Source organism: Anoplopoma fimbria, chromosome 1, assembly GCF_027596085.1.
Source record: "Anoplopoma fimbria isolate UVic2021 breed Golden Eagle Sablefish chromosome 1, Afim_UVic_2022, whole genome shotgun sequence".
NCBI lineage: Eukaryota > Metazoa > Chordata > Actinopteri > Perciformes > Anoplopomatidae > Anoplopoma > Anoplopoma fimbria.
The window spans coordinates 12614079-12638134 of NC_072449.1; the positions used below are offsets into that span (position 1 = coordinate 12614079).

Here is a 24056-nt window from a genome sequence, read left to right on the forward strand (position 1 = left end):
ATTACATAACACCAGCACTTGCTGTTTTTGAAAACCATACTACCTCTTAACATGTATTTTTGTCTAATGAAAACGCTATTCAATGCTGACAGAGCTAATAATTCAAGTTATATGTTCAGAGAAAAATGACCATATAGCAACATACAACATTTTATAGAAGCAGCAAAAAGACATCAACATGTTAACATACTTGTAGCGTTTAAGGAAATAACATTTAGGTTGAAAAAAAGAAAACTAATCGGAACCAATACCTGCGACAAGAGCACTTCTAAAAAAAGCTGCTGCCTGGAGAAGCATTTGTTTTATTGTACACTATGGTTTGGGTACTTTCTCACATTGTTGTCTCTGGCTGCACTTTGGTTTGTTGCCTAACTGCTAAGAAGTGAGATGCATTTCAAGAGGCAGGCGGTGACAGCAGCACATAGGGCAGCCTGTGTTTGTGAGGGCTTAGAGGAAGAAGCAACTCACAGTTATGAAAGTGACGAATGCTTGAATTGTTTACACGAACAAATGTTTTCGCGAAGGTACTGTTCACACATTGGCTCCATCATGGCTGAAACAAAAAACTGCTGGACTTCGGACATTGATGGCTCGCTGCCAGATGAGGGCTGGGCTCAAAAACATTCCTTTCAACAAAATATTCCAAAACAACTATGATATAAATAGCCCCTCTGTCATCATAACCTTGTCACACTCATGTTACGTTAGAATGTGCAGGCTGGATGAAATGATCATATAATCCCAGGTTATGAAAACTAACAGCACAATGCACACATTACATTACAGTCATTTAGCAGACGCTTTTATCCAAAGCGACTTACAGTCAGTAGTATATTACATATCATTCACCCATTCACACACTGATGACAGGCTACCATGCAAGGTGCCACCATCAGACTGTAACTAACATTCATGCAACATCCAGTCCACACCGATGGCAAGCCTTCGGGAGCAACTTGGGGTTAAGTGTCTTGCCCAAGGACACATCGACTGCCGAAGCCGGGTATCGAACCACCGACCCTCTGATTGGAGAACTACCTTGCTCTCCACTACGCCACAGCCGCCCCACACAAAAATACTTTGGACTGCCACTGTCCATGTGAGACAAATCAGCACCGTGTCTGGTCGTTGAGTCACTACATCATACACAAGCTCCAGGATACGTTATGCAACAATATGGGGGATGGGATATGGCCAAACTAGAGAGGGTGGAGGAGAGAGTGTGTGTATGTGTGTGACTGTGTCCTGGGGAGGGGGAGGTTAAGGATTTCTTGTGGGCCAGTGTGCTTTTGTCACGCAAGGGACGAGTGTAATCTGGGGTATTCTGGGTAAACTGATGTCATTTGGGAGCTAAATCTGCACTTTGACACAACAACCCCCACAGAATGACAGGGGCAATGTCAGTGTGAGCAGCAACAAAACAGCAATTATGTGCCGATGACAAAAGGTCAGGATTGCTTGTTGATTTTCAGTATGGCTCAACCTCGAGATAAGATGGGAGGATGTTTATTATTTTGCAGGTGTACAGTTTGTTATTTCACAGATGTGCTGATATGGCTAATTAAAGTACAAACACAAAACAGTACACATAGAAAGGAACAAAACATTGCGTAAAAATCGTACTGTCCTGCCAGAACATAATCAGTCAGAGCAATAATGCAACTTCACATGATGCGCAGATAATTTTTATTGTGATAATTTCATCTGTTTTCACAACTTTCCAAGGTCCAAAGTGGAATTATGGTCCTTAAGAAAATGTGTTATGCAAGAGTGCCTTGGCTCTTGTGCTGACAAAACCATGTTACACACCGAGTTGCACCAACGAGGACTCATTTTTAAACCCAATCAAATCATGGCTTAACTTTAAAACTAACCTTTAATGAAAAAAGATTCCATTTATACCTCTTTTAACGCATTTATTTTACTGTATACCTAGTATCAATTATTTATGTTGCACCAAAACTTTAAAGTCCAATAAAAATTTTGATCCAGTATAAATTTTAAACTTACACTTGCCGAGGTTTAACTTCTAAAACCGCTTGCCTGTTTGAGTCGAATTTCAGCAAAATAATCGAATTCATGCGAGAAAGTTATGGGACAGACTCAGCCCAATTGATTTTTATGATGCTGCTGCTGAATTTCTCTAAGAACACTGTTATGGAGCTGAACAGAAAGATCGGCCATACCTGTATTGCTCCATTAATTTGGTGAAATATTTTTTCTCTGGGGAGGAGAAATGTAAGCTTCTTGGTCGAGTCATTATGACCAACTAACTGACTTTTAGCTAGCTAGCTAGAAAAAAAAATGTAATATAGTGTTAAGGAATACATACAAGGAATACATAACAAGGAATACATAGCAGCAAATTACATTTTTCATTTTGGGTAAGCAAGCATCTTGATTCTGATTAACCTTGGATTTACTAAAATAAAGAGAATTTGTGGAAGAGAGCTCAGTCGAATGTTAAATCTGGATTCAATTATTTTAAACCTATGTTTGCTAAACTCTGATTAATTTAATCAAATATCAGTTCTAATCATTGTTGGTGCCACCCTGCATAAGTATAACTGGGTGTATGTGCTTGTGCCTCACTGAGCAGAGCCAGTGTTTTCTTCTGAGCGTTTGTCCCAGCCTGCTAAATGTCTGAAAAGCAACGCTCTGTCAAGGAATGTGGACAGAGGCCAGGGTGGTTCATACGTACTGGAGGTTTTCTAGGAAAACTCACTGAACTCCAAAAATCCCTTTTGGAGTTAGAACATGTAATTCCCCTCCTTTTCCACACACACACACACACACACACACACACACACACACACACACACACACACACACACACACACACACACACACACACACACACACACACACACACACACACACACACACACACACACACACACACACACACACACACACACACACACACACACACACACACACACACACACACGGCTGGGGGCCCCTCTCCAGGCTAGAACACAATGTTCCTTGGGAGCAACATTAGCTTTTGTGAGGATTGACTCACAGACCAAAACACTTCATAAACAAACCGCAAGCCCCCTCTTCCTCTGTTTACCTTTACGCCAACTTTAACTCACATAGAATTTATTTATGTTATGTTCACCTTAAATGTGCCAAACCGTTTACATTTTATTCAATCATAGATTTAAAAGCAATAGTTTGACAAATAATCTCCACAGTCTTCCACATTGGACGGAGTATACTCATTTGGAGACTACTCCAGAGCTTTTTTTCCCCCTCAGAGCCGCCTTCCTCAGCAAATTTAGATTGCTTACTTGTCATAGAGCTGAAGTAGTTGTTTGCTGCTATATTTATGGTCTAAATGTTAAATACAGCTTTACTATAACTACTTATTAGGGTTTGGCCGAATCAGGGCACATTTGGTCCATGACCGTGCACTTAGACCCGCTCTAGGTCAGCTTGGAAAGACCCAAAGACCTGTGTGAAGGTGGTTTGGGGCAAAGGTGGTTTGCGGCTCCTTCCGACAGCTGTGAGCTTGATGTTCTTGCACCCTCTCTCCCTGCTTGGACAAACTGTACCCACTGCTCCCGGCGCAAATGTTAATCGGGTCGAACTGTCCTCAGTGACTGTCTGGCATGATGTCGGCAACACACCCAACCCGCCATGAAATACAGACCCAATCTCATTTACCATGTGGTGTCGTCCCCCCCCCTTCATATCCGTACAAGCAATGTGTTTATGATTAAACTGTTTAAAAAGGGCACAAAGTTCTTCATAGATGTAACCTCTTAAAATGAAAATGAAGACAATGCACTTTAAGCATTTTAAGTTTTACTGAGGGGTTATTTATAGTAATTATAAATAATTAATTATAGTGATAATTACTAGCATGTGCAGATAGGCCACTATTCATAATGATTCAAAGGCAAATTTTGCAGGTTTGTTCACTTTGCAGTTGGGGGATTTCAAATTCTGGCCACCTCAGATGAATTCTTTGTTAATGATTTTTCTATGTAAAAACAAAACAAACACACCTCTTGTTATCTCTTTTGCCCCTTCACAATAATCCAAACTTCAAAGCTGTACTGTGTAGCAGAGTGAGAGAGAGGAAAGAGAACTAGCCATAGAGACCTGACATAATACACCTTATAATTAGCCTGTCTACCTCTTTAACATCTCCACGATGGAGGACGGGGAGCAGCTCAGCTGTGTGTTTAAGACTGTGATTTAAAGCAAACGAGCTGAGCTCCTCCAAACTACAGCCATAGTAAGGACCTGCATTCTGTCATGAGTGCACATACTCCCTGATCTAGCTCTGCAGTCTTTTGTCAATGCACAGCTATTTTTTGAGGCAGGCAGGTAGCTGGTACTTCTTTACCCACAGCTGGTGAGTCACCTAAAAGCAGCTTGAGGTTTACAGTTTTATAAAGTTAAGTTTTAACATTTTAAAACCCCTTTCATACTTAAACAAGTAATGGTCTTTTCATCTGATGAAACACATTCAATGGCATCAGTTTGCCTCATATTTTAAAGTACGCCTAAAGGCTTTGAATATTTTGAATCAAAACTATTCACCCCAACAGCAATGCAAATTTGCGACAGTTGCAGTACTCTTTCAATAAAAGGTTTAATTTTGTGCAGGTAGTGGAACACCATTAACACATGTAGATGCAGCAGTAGCTCTTCAGGCTTTGCTATATTTATGACAAAAATACACTCATCAACATCCAAAAGAAAGTATGAGGATTGGATTAGTGTAGCAGGTATTGAGACGATCAGCGCTCAATCAAAGGAGGTGTGACCGCCTCAGGAAGTGAGAGAGGATCACCTAAGTTATTACATTACATCCTATGAGGAACATGAATATCTGCACCAAATTCAATGGCCATCTATCCACTAGTTGATGAGAGAGTTCACTCAAAACAGAGTTTAGAGTTGAATACCTAACGGTGGGGCTACAGGTATTGTCAGGAGAACACCATGGTCATCATCCGAGAGATGTTATCGTCTTTACAAAATCTCATGGTAATCCATCTTCTAGCTTTTAAGATATTTCATTAACGACAGACCAACAGAAAATGCCACACTGGTATGGCTAACATTGTTCTGTGCTAAATGCATCGGTCTATTCTGAACCACACATATCTCAGTTATGATTAGGGCTGGGGTTTGCATTATCAATCATCAAAAGAGTAGGCCTTAGTTCGCACTTACAGAATTATACTCTAGCATTACTTTTATATTTTAAAGAGAAAAAATGTGCAGTGCTTACTGCACACAGAGTATTTAGGCCTAACTAGAACACATAATTCAATAAGTCTGATCTCAGCATTGACCCAATCTCCACCCGTTTGAACATAGTCTTAAAACGGCACACTATCTTGTGTTATAGCATCTGCAGCCCTGAACCATAGGTGAACTACTGCATAAACAGCATCACGCTTATCAAAAGGTCAAACACTCTCACCATTGTAAGCCTCTATGAGGCTCCTATTCACTCAAAGACTTGCTCTTTCGCAGCAGCCATTACCTGTCGGAAGGGCTATCAGCATCCGCCTGTGGTGTATACAGCAGAGAGGTCAGAAAGCTGGGTTTATGGGTCATTATTATCAGACTTTAAACAGATAACCCATATCCTGAGTTTTAGTAGCATTTTTTTAGGAGCTGGTTTAGGTGTCAGGTGCTCTACTATTTTCAACTTAAGCTCTTTGATACACATCCTAACCTTTATACCTTTTCAACAGAGATTCTCATTGTTTGCATCAAGTGTTGAACTGAAGTTGTTTCATGCTTGTCCAATGTTGGTAATGTTTTAATTGACAGACGTTAAACAGAGAAGTAAGTAAGTAGCACAACATAGTAAAAACTAAAATCTCTGTCTTTTCTAATCAAAAATACAGGCTATGCAACTGATCAGTACGGGTTACATTTACTGTTATGTTGGGTAAACCAAGCCCTACAGCACATAGTAACAGTAAAAACAACAGCTGTTGAGTCTGGGAGAAGCCAGACTGCTGATTCAAGAAGTATTGATGAATAACAACGTGTGGAAACAAGAAATTGGAAAAAGTGAGATGAATATACAAAATTATCAAGGAATGAAAACGATACAAGAGGTGGGAAAAAAAGAGGTAGTTGCCAGTTGGTATTGGTTTCCGAAGGGCTGAAACACACCAGACTCTATTGACAGTCACCCAGAGAGAAAATGCACAACCCAACAGACAGACCATTGCTGCAGGGGATGAAAAAAAACAGCTGGTAAGAAAAGGACACAGAGAAGAAATGTACCTAAAGTGGTTGTGAGACCTGCCCACCAAATCGTACAGGCAACAGAAGCAGAGCTGACAAAGCAGGCAAACAAAATCAATTTTTTACCCACCGTGATCTGAAAGTGTCAGGAATAAGTGTTTCTGACTCTGCTAGATGCAGAGCTCCAAAAGTCATTTGGGCTGCATTTATGCTTATTTAACTTGTCCAAATCAATGACTGGACTGTGTATGTGACCGTGTACTGACAGTATGGCCTTTCAGATTCATCCAAACGCACTCATACTTCTTCTCTTCTCCTCAGGCTTAACAGTTTGGCCAAAAGCATTCAAACAACTTTGTTTGTGTGATGTAAAATCTATTCTTAGAAATGCATGGAATTGCAGTTTTACACCCAGCTTTCTGCAATCCAAATGTCCATTAGAGCCATGGACAGGCACTTTTGAGAAGTCTTGCCCTGTGTTGAAGGACTGACCAATTATTGTAAAGCAGTGTCGGTCATCAGTCACATGAGCACTGTTATTCACAGTATTACAAAATATTTGAAAGACATAGTATTCAGAGTGCATGGCTTATATGGATACCCTTTTCTTAGAAATGAAAGCTTGTTCATGTTCTGTAAATTATCCACCTGAAATCAAATAGGACAGAGGGCAGTCTTACTCAGCATTAAACTGAAGGACTAGCCACTAGCAACGTTGATCATCTTGATTTGTGGATGTAGTTTAATTTGACTAGATTCAAGTTTTTATAACACTGGCCTCCTAGATACTGGAACAGACAAGGTCTCAGACATACTTGCTTGTCTGCCAGAGCAAACAACACTCAATGCAGTTAAATACTGAAATAATATTGAATAGTTCATTATTCCTTGAGCTTATATCAATTTGATGCAAAAAAGAGAAAAAAAATCCTTACCTGGACATCATAAAGTGCCACAATGTTTTCATGCTGCAGCTCCTAAGCAAAAACAGAACAGAAAAAAACTAGATGCATTAAACGCAAACATTACCTAGGCTACATCAGCTAAAGGAATCACTTTCACAGATATTCCTATCAAGACATATGAGGCTCATTTTTGTAAAAGGTGAAGAATCAACACAAGGACAATTTCAGATCATTCTTTAAATACATTGAGGAGATAAGTGAGAGCCAATTAAAGGTTAATGCTCACCTTCAGGATTTTGATTTCCTTGCCAAGAAGGATCTGGGACTTGGACAGGTTCTTCTTATTAATGCTCTTTATGGCCACCTCCCAATCTGTCTTCTGCAGAACAGAGAGAGGGATGGAGAGGGAATTATAAAAGTTATAAAAACTGAGAACAAAAACTTTATCCCAATCTCCCTGTAAAATGTCCCTTGTGACTCTGATGATGCAACGCCCCCTAAACTATTGTTTTCAAGATATTCAGTTTGGCCTCAATTTGTTTTGATCCAGAACGCATCATCAATCAAAACCACACAGTGTTATTCATTTAATGCAGTCTCATTGCATTTTTTGATTCAGCCACCATTCTATTTCTTCTAAAAGTGCAACATATCATGCTAATTTTCAGGTTCATCAGTGTACTTTGGCTTTCTACTAGAAAATGTTTACGTGCTTTAATGTTCAAAAAGCACATATTTTTATATTGTCTGTCTGAATACACCTGTATGCACCCTCTGTCTGAAATGCTCTGTTTAAGCCCCTGTCTCTTAAGCCCCCTTCATAAAAAAAATAGCTAAATGGCTTGTTAGATCACGTTTTCTGATAAAGGCAACCCACAAAATAACTGACTGGGTTGTCATATTTCTCAGTTTGCAGCGGGTTGGTAGGGATTCCCGAGATATAAAATGTAAACAAAAGGATTTCCAGGTGTATAAAATCTACTTAAGAGTGCTGATTGTCCGTTATGTCTTAGTTTCTCCCCGCATGTCTGGATGGCCCGATCAGCCACTCAATTGGGAGGTCGGTTTGTGCTTCTCAGTTCTCATCTGTTAGTACTTGAGTTTAGTGCTTCAGAATAATTCACAGAATCATTTTTGTTACTTCTTTTGACTTTCTAAAACATTTAAAAAAACAAACACTTGTGTCTCAAATTGACATTCAACAACCATGAAGTTCATGAACCAGTTAGTGACAATTAAAGGAGAGCATATAGGCTTGTGAATAGAGCTGGGTCATACTTTGCCTTAGGATATTGTTCAATCGAGGTGGTAAGCCCCGTGGATCTTGAATGTCTCATCTTGTGATGAATGTATTTTGTAAGAGACAGCATAATAGCTGCACAAAACATTTTTACTTTGTGAAATAGCACCTTGACTCCCCTTAAGTTTATTGTTTGATTTAATAAAGAAATTTAATATTTTTTAACAATGTAAGCATAATTTATGTCTTTTTCAGACAAGATGGCCACCTCTGCTATCCAGGAATCAATGATTCAACATTGGGGGGTTAAAACAGTGTTTGTGTATGTGCGTGTGCTAAAAGCAAAACCTGCTGGCCTGAATTGCACTGTCAGCATCACTATGTGAGTGTTTACAAAAGAAGGATGGAGGAAATTCTAGCCATCCCAATAACACCAAGGCACTTAGGTTTCTTACAGCTAGGCCTGCCTATTGCGCTGAATAACGTGCTGAATGACAAGGCACTCAGATGACAGCTAGAACTAGAGCCAGGCAACCTACTTACTCTAAAAGCCAAGTGAGACTGGGCTGAATGAATGTTTCCAGATTAACTCCTGGAGCATGTATTTAAAGACTCATGGAGCTCACGTGAGCTCAAAGGCTCTCAGGACATGTGCTGAACATGCAAACACCCAACTTAGGACACAGTTATAGACCCAAGGAAGACTATTTGTTTCTATGCCCCTGAGAAAAAACACACAGATAGTATAGACAAATTAAATCAACATAGTTAGAGAGGAAGAAAATGAATTACAAGACATGCTATCCAACTGAATCTAGGTCAAAAGGAGATGTTCTTGTTCTAAGAGTGCACTACGCCTAAAGCCTGGCATAGAATCTAGCACATGAGCGAGTGACAAGTCTCTGTGTGTGTGTGTGTGTGTGTGTGTGTGTGTGTGTGTGTGTGTGTGTGTGTGTGTGTGTGTGTGTGTGTGTGTGTGTATATAAAACACTGCCAACTGAGCTGCATCCATACCCAGCTCACTGACAGCCAGTCCAGCCAAGTGTGACTGAACTGCAAACACTACCCCATAGGAAAAAAAAAAATGTGACCCTGCTGGCCCATCATGTAATGCTGGAGGGTGAGGAGGTGTGGGGGAAGTGGGAGAGAGACATTATATAAAAACTTGTGTAATAGATGGTTTGTGGACTGCAGAACGGAGAGTTAAGCATTGCATAGTAAGCAGTTGTCCTCTGCTCAGAGTCATGCTGCAAAAACAGAAGCACAATGTAATTTCCCAAAATAATGCATGATATATGAATCAAAGCCGATTTGAGTGGTGTGAGCAACAAAGACATTAGCCTCAGCAACACTGCAACCAGAAGTTGGCCGAAGAAGTTGTGATAGAGCAGAGGACTATGACAACATAGGAGTATCAACATAATTAATATCTTGTTTGGCTAATTAAATAGGTTGACTCTTGCCAATATGATGCTCAAAAATGTTTAAATAGAGTGAATGTAACTTCAGCTGACCGACATTTAAAACAAAGAGAGGACCTATGCGTAAAAAACCCAAATGAGTTTAACTTTTGAGTAATGTAATGTATCTTGTGCGGCGTTACGAGAACAGGTATGAATGCATCCCAAAGTATACGTACATAAATCAGTTCATATATTTACATCTTATTAGTCTTCCTACAATCTCATTATAGTCTTGAGCCTGACATCATATCCAACATGACACACATTTTCTTCAAGTTAATCCAGTGCAATAACCCTGATTAGCATTCAGAAAGAGACCATTTTATATAATTTTGGGAGCTTCTATTAATTTTGTTTGGGTATACACAGCTAAAGACATTTTTTTAAAAGCTTCTCTTCTCTGGAAAGAAACCACCAACCTTTGGCTTAACAAGACATTACTAATAAATATAGTAAGTGCTTCAAAAAATTGGGGGGGGATTTGTACTGGGAAAATGTCCTTACAAAAAGTCAAACACACAACGGATTCTGCTATAAGCTGATTATCCTGCCGCATCCCTGGTGAACCTTTGAATAATTGCTAGACATAACAGTGTAACAGGAGCCATATGTAGCATCCAACACTGCCTAAGCAATGAAGCAATCCATCATGTTTGTTAAAGTCAGGTGGCTCTAACTTTCTGATTCCTCAGAGGTGGAAATGATCCTATAAATAGGCTAAATGACTGATGATAGCCTTTTATGACATTTATGACTTTTAACAGTAAATACATTTGTCACAAGCCAGGAACGTTTTAACCAGACAGGAAGGCATGTGAGCAGTGGACGGATGTGCAGCTAGATGAACAGCTTGCAGTGATGACTGGGTGATTGTTTGTAGGCCTACAGTCAGCTCAGTTTCCAGGCTGTGAGTAAGTTATCGATTGTTACTCAGCCTAGGCTACAGCAGGGAGCATGGGGATGCTGTAATGTGGCTTTCATTGAGGAATTCAGGACCATCTATTTCACACCAGTTAGCACATTAAAAAAAATTTCATTCCTGCATTGAATCTACTGAGTTAATTCTATTTCTGAGCATTATGTTTATAATGTAATGTGTTCCATTGGTTTAGTATGACTGAACCTTATACATCTCTTACATAAGGGAGGCTTGTATCTTTAAAAAAGGCACCCCATCCTCCCTCCTGGCTGAGCACGTCAGCAAGTCATTCTCTGCTGCCTGACTCATCCCTTTCATGAATGAATCAGGCAGCACAGATATACAACTAACTTAATAACACTGACATCACCTCGCACAGCTGTTGTCGCACAGACTGGATCAAAATGTTTGGTCATAAAAGCTGTGCAATATTACCACTCGAAAAAAGTGACGGCACACAAATGCTGCCGCAGAACTGCATTCTGCACTGCAACTGACTGACCCAGATTTTCAAATGAAGCTGCCTTAACCCCTTTTATCCTGCAAGAGAAGAGGGGGGAGGCAACACTGCAGACATACTTTGTTTATTTACCTTCCTATGTCTTCCTTTAAACACCACAGCAAAGGCTCCATGTCCGACCAGGTCTTTTCTGCTGTACTCAAAATCTCCCACTGTCTCCATTGTGGTAGGCTGGTGCTCGGTCCTGGGCACTGGTGTATCGCCTTAAATGTTGGGCTCTTCAGAAAATAATCCTGGAGCAAATGATGCTCTCAATCCTGGTGATGCTGCTTCTTGCACTGCGGACTTACTTCCTGACAGGCGGCTCTGGTGTGCCTTATTGCATAAATAAGAGATGCAGTCAGGACATAATGCAATCAAATGCCCTCTAAAAGGTTGGGATGTTTGTAATATTACGTAGATCAGACGGCTTTGAGCATGGCTAACAGGAATCCTGAGCTACAGTGTATCAGCGCCAGCCGTCAGTCTTTGACCCAGATGGATAGCTGCAATCCAGTTTAGCATTACTCTCCAAGGAGGCTCGCAAAAACACGGTGGGTCCCCTGTCACCAAACCTGTTCAGAGGGACAGTCTACATGGTGCCAACCCGGCTGGACATGACCATGCAAAGGTTGAAAGCAGCTGCAGACACCGAGCTATCGGTTAGCCTGACAGTGACATAACACTGTGGCAACACATCGCGTCATCGCTGTTGTAGTCGGTGTCTGCTAACATGCTAACAATAATACGTGAATGAAGTTACCTTGTCTGGTGATACTGAATTATTGAATCTGCTTTTTACAAGGTATAGCAACCTATAAAGCTAGCTAACATCCGCGAGCTAGTCCACAGTTAATGTTACCATTGGAAAAATCTTGAAGATGCAGCACAAATGTCCACACAGGACTGTTGTTTATCTGAAGGCGTTAGTCCTTATGATCCGTCCTCTTCGACTAGACGTCCACTAGACACGTTTCTCTCCTCTTGAAAAACACTACATTCTCCCAGTAAACAGTCATTTAAACCGTATGTCATAAAAGAACACTTCGTTGTGTCCTTCGTCGTCAAGTCTCACAGAACAGCTAACGTTAATGTTAGCACTGGAAGTAGAGGTCGCCTTTAGAATATAATTAATAATCCACCTCTATCTACTGGACATCAACTTTTCAATATAAACTGTACAGGTTTAAAAACACTGTACAGCTCTGTCACATGATGACAGAGGGGTTCCTTCGTCCTAGCGGTGATTTAAACAACACTGAAAGATAGAGCCATGTTCTTTTTTTATATCCTCTCCTTACGCGGAGGCCAGCCGTAGACCTTTCCTTCCGCTGCAAGGGTTAGTCCGTTCAAGGGGAGTTAGTCAGGCTCTGAGGACGCCTTGGGGGGGAAAAAATGGATTATTTTTTTTGCCTCATTAACTAACTTGATTATCTTTATTTAAATTACAACATTATTTTCATGCATATGCATTTTTGGACGGCCAAAGGGTATTCAAAGGATGTGTGCAAAGTGTCTCGTTGGGATCCCCACAAGATGTTGAGAGGTTCAACGGCTCAAACCATTAGACATGATTGAAATTAATTTGGGGTTGCTTTGGTTAGCCATTAAAGCACACCATAACATCTTGGATGTATAATGTATATTTAAGATATTTGCTACTGTATTATAGTAATAATATCGTTTGCAACAAAGAGAACTGGGGAGAAAGTGGCTACTTTTGCAATCAATACTCCCAGAGGATAAATGTCATGTATATTTTTTGTGACATGATTAAGTAGTACATGGAACCAACACAAAATGTACAGAATTTATGCACACTCGTGCTGTGGCTCAATGACGACAACATAGCATGTTTGGCAAACCAGGGAAATTTTACAACCAGGGAAAATATATCATAAATTGTGAAAATACATGGTGCAGGGTGGAAACAGGGAAGCTTTAAACAAGATATAAATCAATTTCTTACAATGGCCTACAGTTTGTATACATTTGACACCCTCTGGTGGCGAAATATAACAGTAACAATAGTACAGAAGTAGAATGCTGTCTTCAAGCTACCCTGGTATTTTTAATACAGACAGGCTACATAAATATACAGAGCTGTAGCCTGGTGATGCTGGGGTTATTTAGGAACCCGGGGGAGTTACATTCTTCAATTAAAACGTATTATGTAGGATATCTTACAAGCTGATTCCACTATGGTCATACACAAAAACCAAGGGCTTGGTCATTATACTGGTGCCTATATGATATGATCCCTTGGGGAATATGAATATGCTTTATCCCATTTTTTTTTAATATAGCAAAATATATCTTCTCAATGCATCTGTCATCATAAATAAAATATATCCGAAAGATCCAAGAAGGCTCAAACAAGACAAGGAATCTGAATGCCATTTCGATGTGTTCTTGGGCAACATACTGCCATCGGTGTATGTGTAGGTATGAATGGGTTAGTTAGTCCTGATGGGCAGGTGGCAGCTTGGATTGTAGCCCCTGTGATCAGTGTATGAATGAGTGTGAATGGGTGAATGACATGACAAGCGCTTTGAGTGGTAGACTAGAAAGATGCTATACAAGTTCAAGTCCATTTACCGTTTACCATTCAAAAGCATCGCTACTCAGTGCTTCAGACACATGTGGTTAGTCATCGGGTTGTGATGGAAAAAGAGATATAGATTGATCAGTTATTTCAGCTGTTAAGAAGGAGCTTGAGGTAGAACTACACATCCACAGCTGCACCAGTATTTCCCCCCTCTTCTGGTGTTTGAAAAAGTGTGAACTGCTTGTCTGAGTTGCAACTTGTTGAGAGGGGTCTCTCACTCAATCTCTCCTCTGTATGGGGCTCTCTTGGCCACTTGTAGCCTTCAACATTGTGAGGTACAGGCACTGACACCAGTCAATTTAGTATGGTAAAATTGAAATGTGACATAACTTTAATGATGCAAGCAAAACACAAACAATGCGAGTGTTAATCTGCTGATAATAAAGTAAAGAGATGTTAGTAGAGATAATATGTGCACGTGGAGATAAGACACTGGTGTATAGATTAGAACGAGAGAGAGTAGTTCAACTGATGAACTGGGGCTTTTAAAGTCCCTATGTGGAACATTAAACAAGAAGATTGGTTATTTATTTCTAGTTACTCTAAATGCTTGTCATCGGTGCCACCAGTTCAGACTCTGTGCGGTCAGATTAAATCATGCAGGTTCACCAGCAACTCTTCAGCTCAGACTCATGACAATATTACTTCATTACCAAGGTTGGAATTGAATTAAAAAAAAAAAAAAGAATTAAGGCTACTAGTCACAAAGGTTTATATGATATGATAAATATTGAGTTAATTGTTTGAGTTATGTATAAGAGGTAGGACCATATAAGTGTATACTTCTTCCTACTCCTTTTTGGATATTTAATATTTATTTATGTATTGATTAGCGGCTACCATAACAGTTTTGGTAATTATTATCAACAATATATCTTTTTGTAAAACTTTCAATATTCTACACAGTTGATCTCGCCTCAAATATGATCAGACATGGATTTAATGATAATATACAACATTTGCTTTGAGTTATAGTTGGTTGTGACTGAGAAGGACCGGACCTGGACTGGAGCTTATTGACCGGACCGACATAAACTTTGTTACTCTTTTCTTGGCGGTCAAATTTGAAATTTGAAGCTATGTCCTACAGACAGATGTTCCATTATTTGAGAAACATTGGCAGAAACTTCTTCTTCTACAGACAGTCATATAGAGAGAGTACATATTTGGTAAAGATATATATAAATTTCTATTTTATATATTTTTAAAACGTAATTTTTAGATTTGTATATATATATATACATACAGTGGGGCAAAAAAGTATTTAGTCAGCCACCAATTGTGCAAGTTCTCCCACTTAAAAAGATGAGAGAGGCCTGTAATTTTCATCATATGTATACCTAAACTATGAGAGACAAAATGAGAAAAAAAAAATCCTGAAAATCACATTGTCTGATTTTTAAAGAATATATTTGCAAATTATGGTGGAAAATAAGTATTTGGTCAATAACAAAAGTTCATCTCAATACTTTGTTATAAACCCTTTGTTGGCAATGACAGAGGTCAAACGTTTTCTGTAAGTCTTCACAAGCTTTTCACACACTGTTGCTGGTATTTTGGCCCATTCCTCCATGCAGATCTCCTCTAGAGCAGTGATGTTTTGGGGCTGTTGCTGGGCAACACGGACTTTCAACTCCCTCCACAGATTTTCTATGGGGTTGAGATCTGGAGACTGGCTAGGCCACTCCAGGACCTTGAAATGCTTCTTACGAAGCCACTCCTTCGTTGCCCGGGCGGTGTGTTTGGGATCATTGTCATGCTGAAAGACCCGTGTGTGGGGGTGTCATAAAATATTACAAAAGACATTCGAACCTTAATTTGAAATCTTCAATAAAAGCTTTGAAATGTATAATATTGTCACGGACTGAGTGACATGTAATGTTAAATACATTTGGCCAAAGCATTAGTAAACTAACCGTTTTAAAGATTGTTATCAATCAAAGCCTTTATAAAAGAATGCGGTTTTAACATGCGATGCATTTAGTTAAAAGGTGTGTAGCAAGGTCCTGTCTGGCGTCACCTAAACAGAATGCAGCCATTGTCAATGTTATTCATTCCATCATTTTTACATTAACATGTCTGCGTTGGGGATATCATGGTGGGTTAGGAGTTTATGATGCTGACTACTGTATGTTACTGCAATGACTCATGACATACATGGCAATAAACCGTCTCAGATTCTGATTCTAAAGTAGATGAGAGACTTTATTAGAATTGTGGTAACTGTTAATATTTTATGGTGTATAAATTACCTTTAACTGATATTCATTTTTTTCATCAAAGTAATTATTTTATTAATCAATATATAGACAGACTTTACAGTTCTGCTAAGGGGACAAACATTACCTTTATCAGGTATAAATAAATATGAACAGGCTGCCAATGTAGCTGCTGACAATAGACACCTCTTGCTTTCACTCTGACTAACCACCAGGGCCACACTCAGTTCTTTGTGGATGCATAGATACACATTAGGAAAACAGCTTGTATACCCTGATTTCCTACAGAGTCCATTATAAGTGTATTCATTTCACTTTGGTACTGATAAAAGACACAAAAAAATGTTACTTCTAAAGAATACCATTAAAAGTGTTCATTCTGGCTGGTTCAACTATAGCAAATCCCTTATAATAATAGTGTGATATCACATACAAATGTTACCTTGAGAAATGTAGAAAGATATCTCCTAAAAAAGAGTGACTTAGATAGCTTTAGTCTGGTGGTAATGTGTCAGTTCTCCTTGGATTTGGCTGACTTGTGTCCAGACGTGGAGGTGGAGTTGTATGTTGAGGACAGCAGCATAGTGAGGAGCAGCAGCACAGGCACAAGCAGATATGGTAAGTATATTGAGACCAGCAGCCAGCGCTCTCGTGGGGCCTGGGGACCAGGGTGGGGTTTCATAGGGAACTGGTAGAAGAGGATGTGAGTGAGGATGGGGACCAGCGTGGTGGCCACATGTGTAGAATACACGATGGCAGGAGTCCTGATCCACTTACAGCCACCTGAAACACAAAAAACACTGCGATCAAAAGAAGCTCCAGGCTGCAGAACACACTCGGTGGTAAAACGTAATTCCAGTAACAACTCTTGACAGTCAAGTCTTTGGATTATCCAGAATAACATGGACAATGTTTCTTGAAATTATCTTGCTTTTGATTTGTAATTCTAAATGTTGTGGAATAGAAATTCCACTCAACTCCATTTATTTGGGGCTGTAGCAGAAATCTCAACCAATAAAACCCAAACTATCTCCATGACTAAATAAGAAAATAAAATAGAAATAATTAATTTCATCGACCCAACTGAACTGGCATTTAATTCGCCATAGAAGTTTACTGGGTGTCTTGAATTAATGGTAATAAATTACAAATTCAGAGCATATTGATTGAAGGACTGCCTCCACATAGCTCTCAACATGGCAACAGCTGAGTCGGCAGCTGGTAGCTAACAGTGCTAACAGCATAAACAGTGCAAATAACGTCAACAGTGCTGACGAAGCTAACACCATAGACATCATATAGGTAGACGCCCCCTTCGGCCTTGGGCGGCATAAATCGTCGGCGCCATCTTGGTACGGGAGTTATTTCGTCTTCGGAGTGAAGATGCCTACTTCATGCGCCGCTTGGGGGTGCACCACCGTCAGGACGATTCAAACAAGATCGCAAGGAATTACCTTTCACAAGTAAGACTAAACAATTGTTTCTATTTGTAATTGTAAAATTCAGTCATGTCACGTAGATCATGTGTTATGTTGAGAGCTAAGAGCTGTTGAGACAGCTAAGTTGCCACCAGAATCAGACTATAGCTAGTCTAACGTGAAACGGACATGGTGAGCAAAGCCTTATTCTATCGTTCGTCAACAGGAGATAATATTGTCAAGAAATATAGGATATACAGTATATATATATATAATCTACCACTACTTGCTTGTGAGTAATTACAATGTATGTATAATGTAATTATATAGCATTTATGGTCGCGACGGAAAGCTGCGTTTCGGCTGAGCGACTGGCCTTAATTTCTCTCTGTGATGTATTTAAAAAAGAGACTAGATTAAAACAAAAAAAGGCTCAAAACATGCCACTGTATATGTAATGGTTCTACAATATATGAAGGTGTCACGTAATGAATGAAACTACGGAAAAAATGTCACGATACTCTACATGCACCTGTGAGATGCACCTGCAGTCAGTCGCCGGCCGAAATTGACGTTTTAAACGTTATTTCTATTTAAATGTTTTTTTTTTTAAAGATACATCTGTATTATGAATCTGACTGACTGGCTAGCTAACCTTTCTCGCAATTTTAAGGTTTCCCAAAGAGAAGCAGTTGAGGAGACAGTGGGAAGTGGCTGTGAAAAGGGAAGACTTTTCTGCCAATGAGAGGTCAATGCTCTGTAGCCAGCACTTTCAGCCGGAGGATTTTGACCGGACAGGCCAAAATGTCAGGCTCAGGGATGGAACTAAACCATCTGTGTTCAGTTTCCCAACACATCTCAAAAGAGTAAGTGCATCACTAAGCTTGCTGAAAATGGTTTTATTGTGTGTGTGTGTGTGTTCATTTGGAATGATTGAGAATGAGATACACCTGTTCAAGTATTTTGTTCTTCTGTTTTAGAAAGTGGCAGCCAGGACTACACAAGCCTCAAGGAAGGCTGAAGCGAGCCTTGTAATTGACTGTTCTTTACAATCATTACAAGTCACTGAACCTTCACCTAACTACCTTGTGAGTATTTACACTAGCTATGCCCCAAAACAGCAGTGAGCATCATGGCATCATAAACATTACTCACTACTGTTTTGTCCTTTTTTACTAGGAACACACTTATGCATTGCCTCCATCTCCCACTCTTCTCAAGACTAGACTCAATGAAGCCCTGGCTAGGGTGGAGAGTCTTGAGAAAGAGATGAGGAACTCAAAGGCCCGAGAGCAGAGTGCGAAGAAAACAGTGCGTTGTCTTCTGGAGGACCTCAGGGGGAAGAACCTCATAAATGAAGAGCTGCAAGAGAGGCTTGACTTATACTCAGGTAACATTGAAATTAAACTTTGAATGTCATGTATATCTTAGGGCTGTAACCAAAGAAATACAACTGCAATAATGTGTTCAAATGCTTGGCTTGTCTGAATTTCATATATCAAACTTAAACTCCAAATACCTGACAACGTCTGTAATATGCCCCCATTCATAGTTTGAATAGCATCTGGCACAGACAAAAGCCAACAATCATAGTCTGATAGCTCTAGCTTCAAGACACACAATAGCCAGGTACCTTTGTTGGCAGGTGTTTATGGGCACCTGTTTAGAGCAATCAGTCATGGTTCCTGGCTTTTGTGCATCTTTAAGCTAGAGCTATTAAGACAATGATTGTTGGCTTTTGTCTACAGCCACGACAAGATTACATATTTGCATTCATATGGCCTTGCCTGGAAATAAACACATTAGCCTATTGGTGTTTTCATAATGACATTCATACTCTTTCAGTCACTTACTAATTACTCTGTGCTATCTGCATTTCAGATCTTCCATTAGCTTCCATTATGACTCTGAAGAACAAAGGAGGGCTGATGATTCCTTCAGAGGGGACAGTGAAGGTGGTCAGGTCAGCAGAGCGGTTCATTCGCCAGCGTGCATCAGGGCAAGCTGTCAGTGTGTCTGTGGTCAAGCAGTTTGTCCGGGCTGACATCTGGACAGATGATGTGTTTCTCCTCAAGGAGCACATTCAGGACACACAATTTGGCATTGAAAACCACCACTTTGCACTGTTGTCCTTGGTTGTGTCTGTATTTCACAAGATCAGGCTGCACCACATTGCAAAACTGAGCACGCTGCAATTACAGACTGGCAACAGTCGAAAAAAGCTCAGCAAGACAATACTTTTTAAAGGGTTCTAGCCTAGATTCAATTATTATATTATATCATATATTGTGTGAAATTATATATTGTGTCAATTGCACTGCATAGATGTGAAAATGTTATGAGAATGATTGTATATTATGTCAAATTGTACAAATGTACAAATATATATATATATATTATATAATATGAATATATATACCTATACTTAAAATATATTATATTGTTTCACATATTATATATATCATATATATGTTATTCCATTGCACATTATACTGAGTCATTATATTATATTGTATTATATATATGCTATGTTATTTATATTAGTTAAACTATTGAGATGTGTATGTATATATTGAGATGTGTATATTTTTACTGCTATAGAAATATATAGCTTTTTTTGGTAATGTTGATTTGTGAAATAAATGTGTATTGCCAATTGCACTGTTCAAGGTTTCTTAATGCACATACTTGAAAAGGAACTATTAAACTATGAAAAACACACTGCCAGTTTCTCACTATTTGATGTATGCTCTTTCTCTTAATGATGGTCAATACGTAGTAACTAAAGAAGCACTATTTCGATAGTTTATAGATCTTCTCAGTATTTTCAAAGTGCACGGGCTGTGCAAGAAAAGTGAGCGTTTATCATAGACCCATGCACATGTATGACTGGCGATTTAACTAGCGAGATTCAAAGTAACGTAGAGGCAAATCTTTTTCACACACTTCACGTAGAGCATAAACCCTTGAATACTCCATGAAATTGGTTGCGAAATGTAAAAGGTTATCGTGATTTTTATCCAGATAAACCGCAGCTCCTGGCAACTTGCGCTTGTTTGACACGTCTGACAGACCTCTGGCTTCAGAGAGCTCCCGTACCAATATGGCGGCGCCGCGTTTCGCCGAGGCAACGGGCTGAAGCAGTGGAGGCGGCGTCTACCTATATGATGTCTATGGCTAACACCGTTTAGTTGAGGGGGGGGGGACCGGAAGGAGGCTGCTACGCCTCCTGGGCAGCGGCTTGAGTAGTCACCGCTGTTTGTTTGCTGCTATATTAATGCTTTGAATTTTGAATTCAGCACCTTTAACACTGCAAAATTCAAGAGAGGCCAGGTTGGGGCGGGATCATCCCTATGTTCCCAGGGCATGTGTGTCCTCTTGGTATGAACTAACATTGGTGGTGACAAGTAAGGGTTATCTTTGCAACTCAAATGGCAAAAGGACCGAAGGCAGATGGGCGTTTCAAATGCAGTTTGAATGGTAAAAATGTGTATAGCCACTGTGGAGATATAAATGTCAAAAGTCAAGCAAACTGTCTTGGCCGCAATTTTGAGTCATTTCAACATATTTTAACGGACTGAGCGGCATATAATGTTCAACTGTTATGTTATCAGGGTTATTGTGTTACAAGGAGTTGTTTAAGTTAAGAGCAATGACATTTACTGAGTTCAGCGGGTCAGTGAGGGTCTCATGACCTGTATAGCTGTCAAACCTGCCAATCATTGGAGCCTCCTATGGGGTTTAGGTGGCACAAGAGAGGATACCTGGGATTGGCTGGGGAACATGGGACCCTGAGAGCATGAATACGCTCTACGAGCAATTGTGAAAAAATGTTTGCCATTTATTCGCGCGTTTCTGTGGCAAATAGCAGTGCACCATAAACAGACACACTCAGTCACAATACTGCAAAGACAACACATTCACTGACCTTTCAGGAAAGCGTACGCTGCAACGGGGAAAAAGGGCGTTTGAAACACAGCCTCGCAGAAAATGAAAGATTTGAACCAGTCTGGCGGATCCAGCACCATGGGGTCTCTGAACTGCTCTGCATACCACTTTATAAGATCTTTCAGCTGGTGGAGAGAAGGATTCAATGTGTGAATCGTCATTTGGCCGAAAAACAGTTGATTGTAACTTTGATACTATTTAGTAGGCGAAACTGTAGCTTGATGTTGTTTTTCTCTCCGTTTTCTCCTGGTACTGACACTTACCGGCTGAGGATACACATGTCCAGGCAGCAATGCTTGTAGGTCAATAAATAATGTGATAGGAATGTGAGACGCAAAGTAGAAGAAAAAGAGTATTTCTAACACACGGATAGCCATCATCTCGGACTTCGGTGCAAATGATAGCTAATAAACTAGGACTAAGTTCGCTGCCGTCTTGTGTCATAGAAGGTAGAAACGCGTGTTCACCACGACGAATCCCATTGGCTCGCAGAAAGAGACGGGGGCGTTCCTGAACCCCAAAGCTACTTTACGTGCTCTACGTAAATGTCGGTTTGGCTCAATAAATACTTTTGCATTATGGAAACTCAAATGTAATCGTTTTACAACCGCTTTTTAACCCTAACCCTAACCCATCTATAAATAAAGAATAAATAAATAAATTAAAAACAATTAACAACGTTCTAATTGAATCAATTATTAAACAAAAAGCTTGAATTTAAATATAAATAAGTGATTCAAATCTATTATTAATAATAGTATAATAAGAAAACAAGAGGTTTATTTCAGAAAGTAAACAAGCTTCTATGACAGTCTAGTAAAAAGACGGCACACGTGACAAAGAAAATGTACATTTAAATTGAGTTGTCAAAAGGATTGATGGTAAAATATTTTAAAAAATCAAGATTAAAATCAAGATTTACAAAGTTAAAGAAGAAACAGAACATGACAAAAAAATGTACTTAACAAGAACATATAAGTACGTCATTTTTACCATGCTCTCTGTTGTGAACATCTTACAGGTACTATATTGCAGACAGCACTTGAAAGGCTGACCCTAACAGATACATGTAGCCTATAGGTTACACAAGAATAATTACTTTATTAATCCCTGGGGGAATTCAAGTTTTTCACTCCTTGTTCTTTTTCACACACATACACACACACAGGCCCAAAATAAACAAACACAGGACCCATATATGCAGTTGGAGAGAGATATTAAGAGTGTGTATTGTTTTAAAATACACATACTAACTGTTCGGAATTGTGCCTGTCGTGATTGCCATTTACTTGTATCTTCCAAAATTATGCTGGCTTGTTGACATTTAGCTTCCTGATATTCAGCCTCATCTTTATCCTAAAGCTGAGGACTCTTAACATCCACATAATCCTACAAAAACAACAACCTTTTATGTTACCATTATGACGATAACAAAATGTGACAAAATACCACTACAGTCTACTGTCTTTCCAGCTGCAGAAACAAAACTGTGATGTAACATATTAGCAGCTCAGAATAAAAGATTTACATTTTCTTATCCAATAATGTAAACCAGTTAAAAGATGGCGTAGCCAGCAGTTCCTTACCGCATCATTTTCCATGATGTTCTCCAGCATACAGACAATGTCTCTGATTTAGGGTCTCAGAGTGTATGACTCCAGCCAACAGTCTCGCATGACATGAAGTGTGTAGGGTTTCGACATTCAAGGGATTAATCTTGTTAGGAACTACTAAGAACCAACCATCATACGTTATAAGAGAAATGGTATAATACGATGTTATAGCGTCAATGTAAAACTACTGTATTCAGAATCAGTTGCCAGATTAAGACTGATGGTTTGGGTGAATACTGTTTTAGTCAAGATTTTATATTGTATACGTATGATATCCAACTCTGATAACAAAGAGGTTTCCTTGAAATACATGGTTTTTTTACAACTATAAGAGACAGTAAAACAGGCAATGAAAAATCTCCACTTTTACCTTTGGTCTTACCTCATATATTAAATCCTTTTGTGTTACATATCATATCTGATATTATATGTGCAACCAACTCACCAAATGTCTGCATCTTCCACAGAACGATGCCGAATGCCTACACGTCTCTCTTGAAGAAGTAATAGCTGCTCTTGAAGTGCTCCGGTTGGTACCAGCGCAGTAGCAACGCTGTTGTAATTTGACATACAATGGAAAAGGTAATATTACACCAGAAATAAAGATGATATTTTAAAACAATTTGAGACATCATTACACAGTGCCAGTGGTAACTGCAATATATTGAATTTACTTTAGTAAACTAAAGAGCTCATGGTGGACATTTTGAGTAACTTCTGGGTTACATGAATGACACCTTTACTGCTGGTCTTTCTCTAAATCAAGGCCTCTGTCTGAAACTGTTGTTTCCTGTTGCAGAGCATGTTCTTAAGACCCCTTCAACCCTACTTCAAGAAACACAAAATATAGATTCATTTTGAGTAGCAGAGGAGCTGATAACTGCCTGGTAACAGTAAATATGGTTTCAAACCAGGTTCATAAGTTAAAGTAAGTTGAGAGCACTGCTCTCAATATGACGGTTACAGCTGATAATGCCATCCCTACCGACAGTG

At 39.5% G+C, this 24056-nt stretch overlaps 3 protein-coding genes across 4 annotated transcripts in view; 1 reads left to right on the plus strand and 2 right to left on the minus strand.

Annotated features, from left to right (window-relative positions):
- Window positions 1–12498, minus strand: part of ulk2 (unc-51 like autophagy activating kinase 2) — a 35675-nt gene extending 23177 nt beyond the window's left edge. The window contains exons 1-4 of one of the 2 annotated variants that reach the window (XM_054617943.1): window positions 12120–12498; window positions 11351–11593; window positions 7423–7515; window positions 7167–7208 (exon numbers count right to left, since the gene is read on the minus strand). In XM_054617943.1, the coding sequence (XP_054473918.1) occupies window positions 7167–7208; window positions 7423–7515; window positions 11351–11440 (225 nt within the window). In that variant the 5' untranslated portion in view covers window positions 11441–11593; window positions 12120–12498. Of the gene's footprint in view, window positions 1–251; window positions 359–7166; window positions 7209–7422; window positions 7516–11350; window positions 11594–12119 lie in introns of those variants that run through there. The other variant, XM_054617952.1, reaches the window with a different exon arrangement.
- Window positions 12499–15187: 2689 nt separating this feature from the next.
- Window positions 15188–21909, minus strand: tmem97 (transmembrane protein 97). The gene is made up of 3 exons (XM_054598278.1): window positions 21714–21909; window positions 21431–21575; window positions 15188–16867 (listed from the first exon to the last, which is right to left on the minus strand). Exons 1-3 carry the CDS (start codon window positions 21828–21830, stop codon window positions 16596–16598), a joined length of 534 nt encoding a protein of 177 aa, XP_054454253.1. The 5' UTR covers window positions 21831–21909; the 3' UTR covers window positions 15188–16595.
- On the plus strand, window positions 17307–19983 carry LOC129090742 (THAP domain-containing protein 6-like). The gene is made up of 5 exons (XM_054598277.1): window positions 17307–17547; window positions 18176–18368; window positions 18483–18590; window positions 18682–18892; window positions 19384–19983. Exons 1-5 carry the CDS (start codon window positions 17468–17470, stop codon window positions 19755–19757), a joined length of 966 nt encoding a protein of 321 aa, XP_054454252.1. The 5' UTR covers window positions 17307–17467; the 3' UTR covers window positions 19758–19983.
- Window positions 21910–24056: the final 2147 nt, after the last annotated feature.

What these genes read in the sequence shown, in the direction of transcription:
- tmem97 (XM_054598278.1), bottom strand. Translation starts at nt 21,830, where the DNA reads ATGATGGCTATCCGTGTGTTAGAAATACTCTTTTTCTTCTACTTTGCG. An exon ending in GACATGTGTATCCTCAGCCG is followed by an intron (nt 21,576 to 21,713) that starts GTAAGTGTCAGT and finishes TCTCTCCACCAG; the next exon opens with CTGAAAGATCTTATAAAGTG. An exon ending in AGCGTACGCTTTCCTGAAAG is followed by an intron (nt 16,868 to 21,430) that starts GTCAGTGAATGT and finishes TTTGTGTTTCAG; the next exon opens with GTGGCTGTAAGTGGATCAGG.
- LOC129090742 (XM_054598277.1), top strand. Translation starts at nt 17,468, where the DNA reads ATGCCTACTTCATGCGCCGCTTGGGGGTGCACCACCGTCAGGACGATT. An exon ending in CAAGGAATTACCTTTCACAA is followed by an intron (nt 17,548 to 18,175) that starts GTAAGACTAAAC and finishes CGCAATTTTAAG; the next exon opens with GTTTCCCAAAGAGAAGCAGT. An exon ending in AACCTTCACCTAACTACCTT is followed by an intron (nt 18,591 to 18,681) that starts GTGAGTATTTAC and finishes CTTTTTTACTAG; the next exon opens with GAACACACTTATGCATTGCC.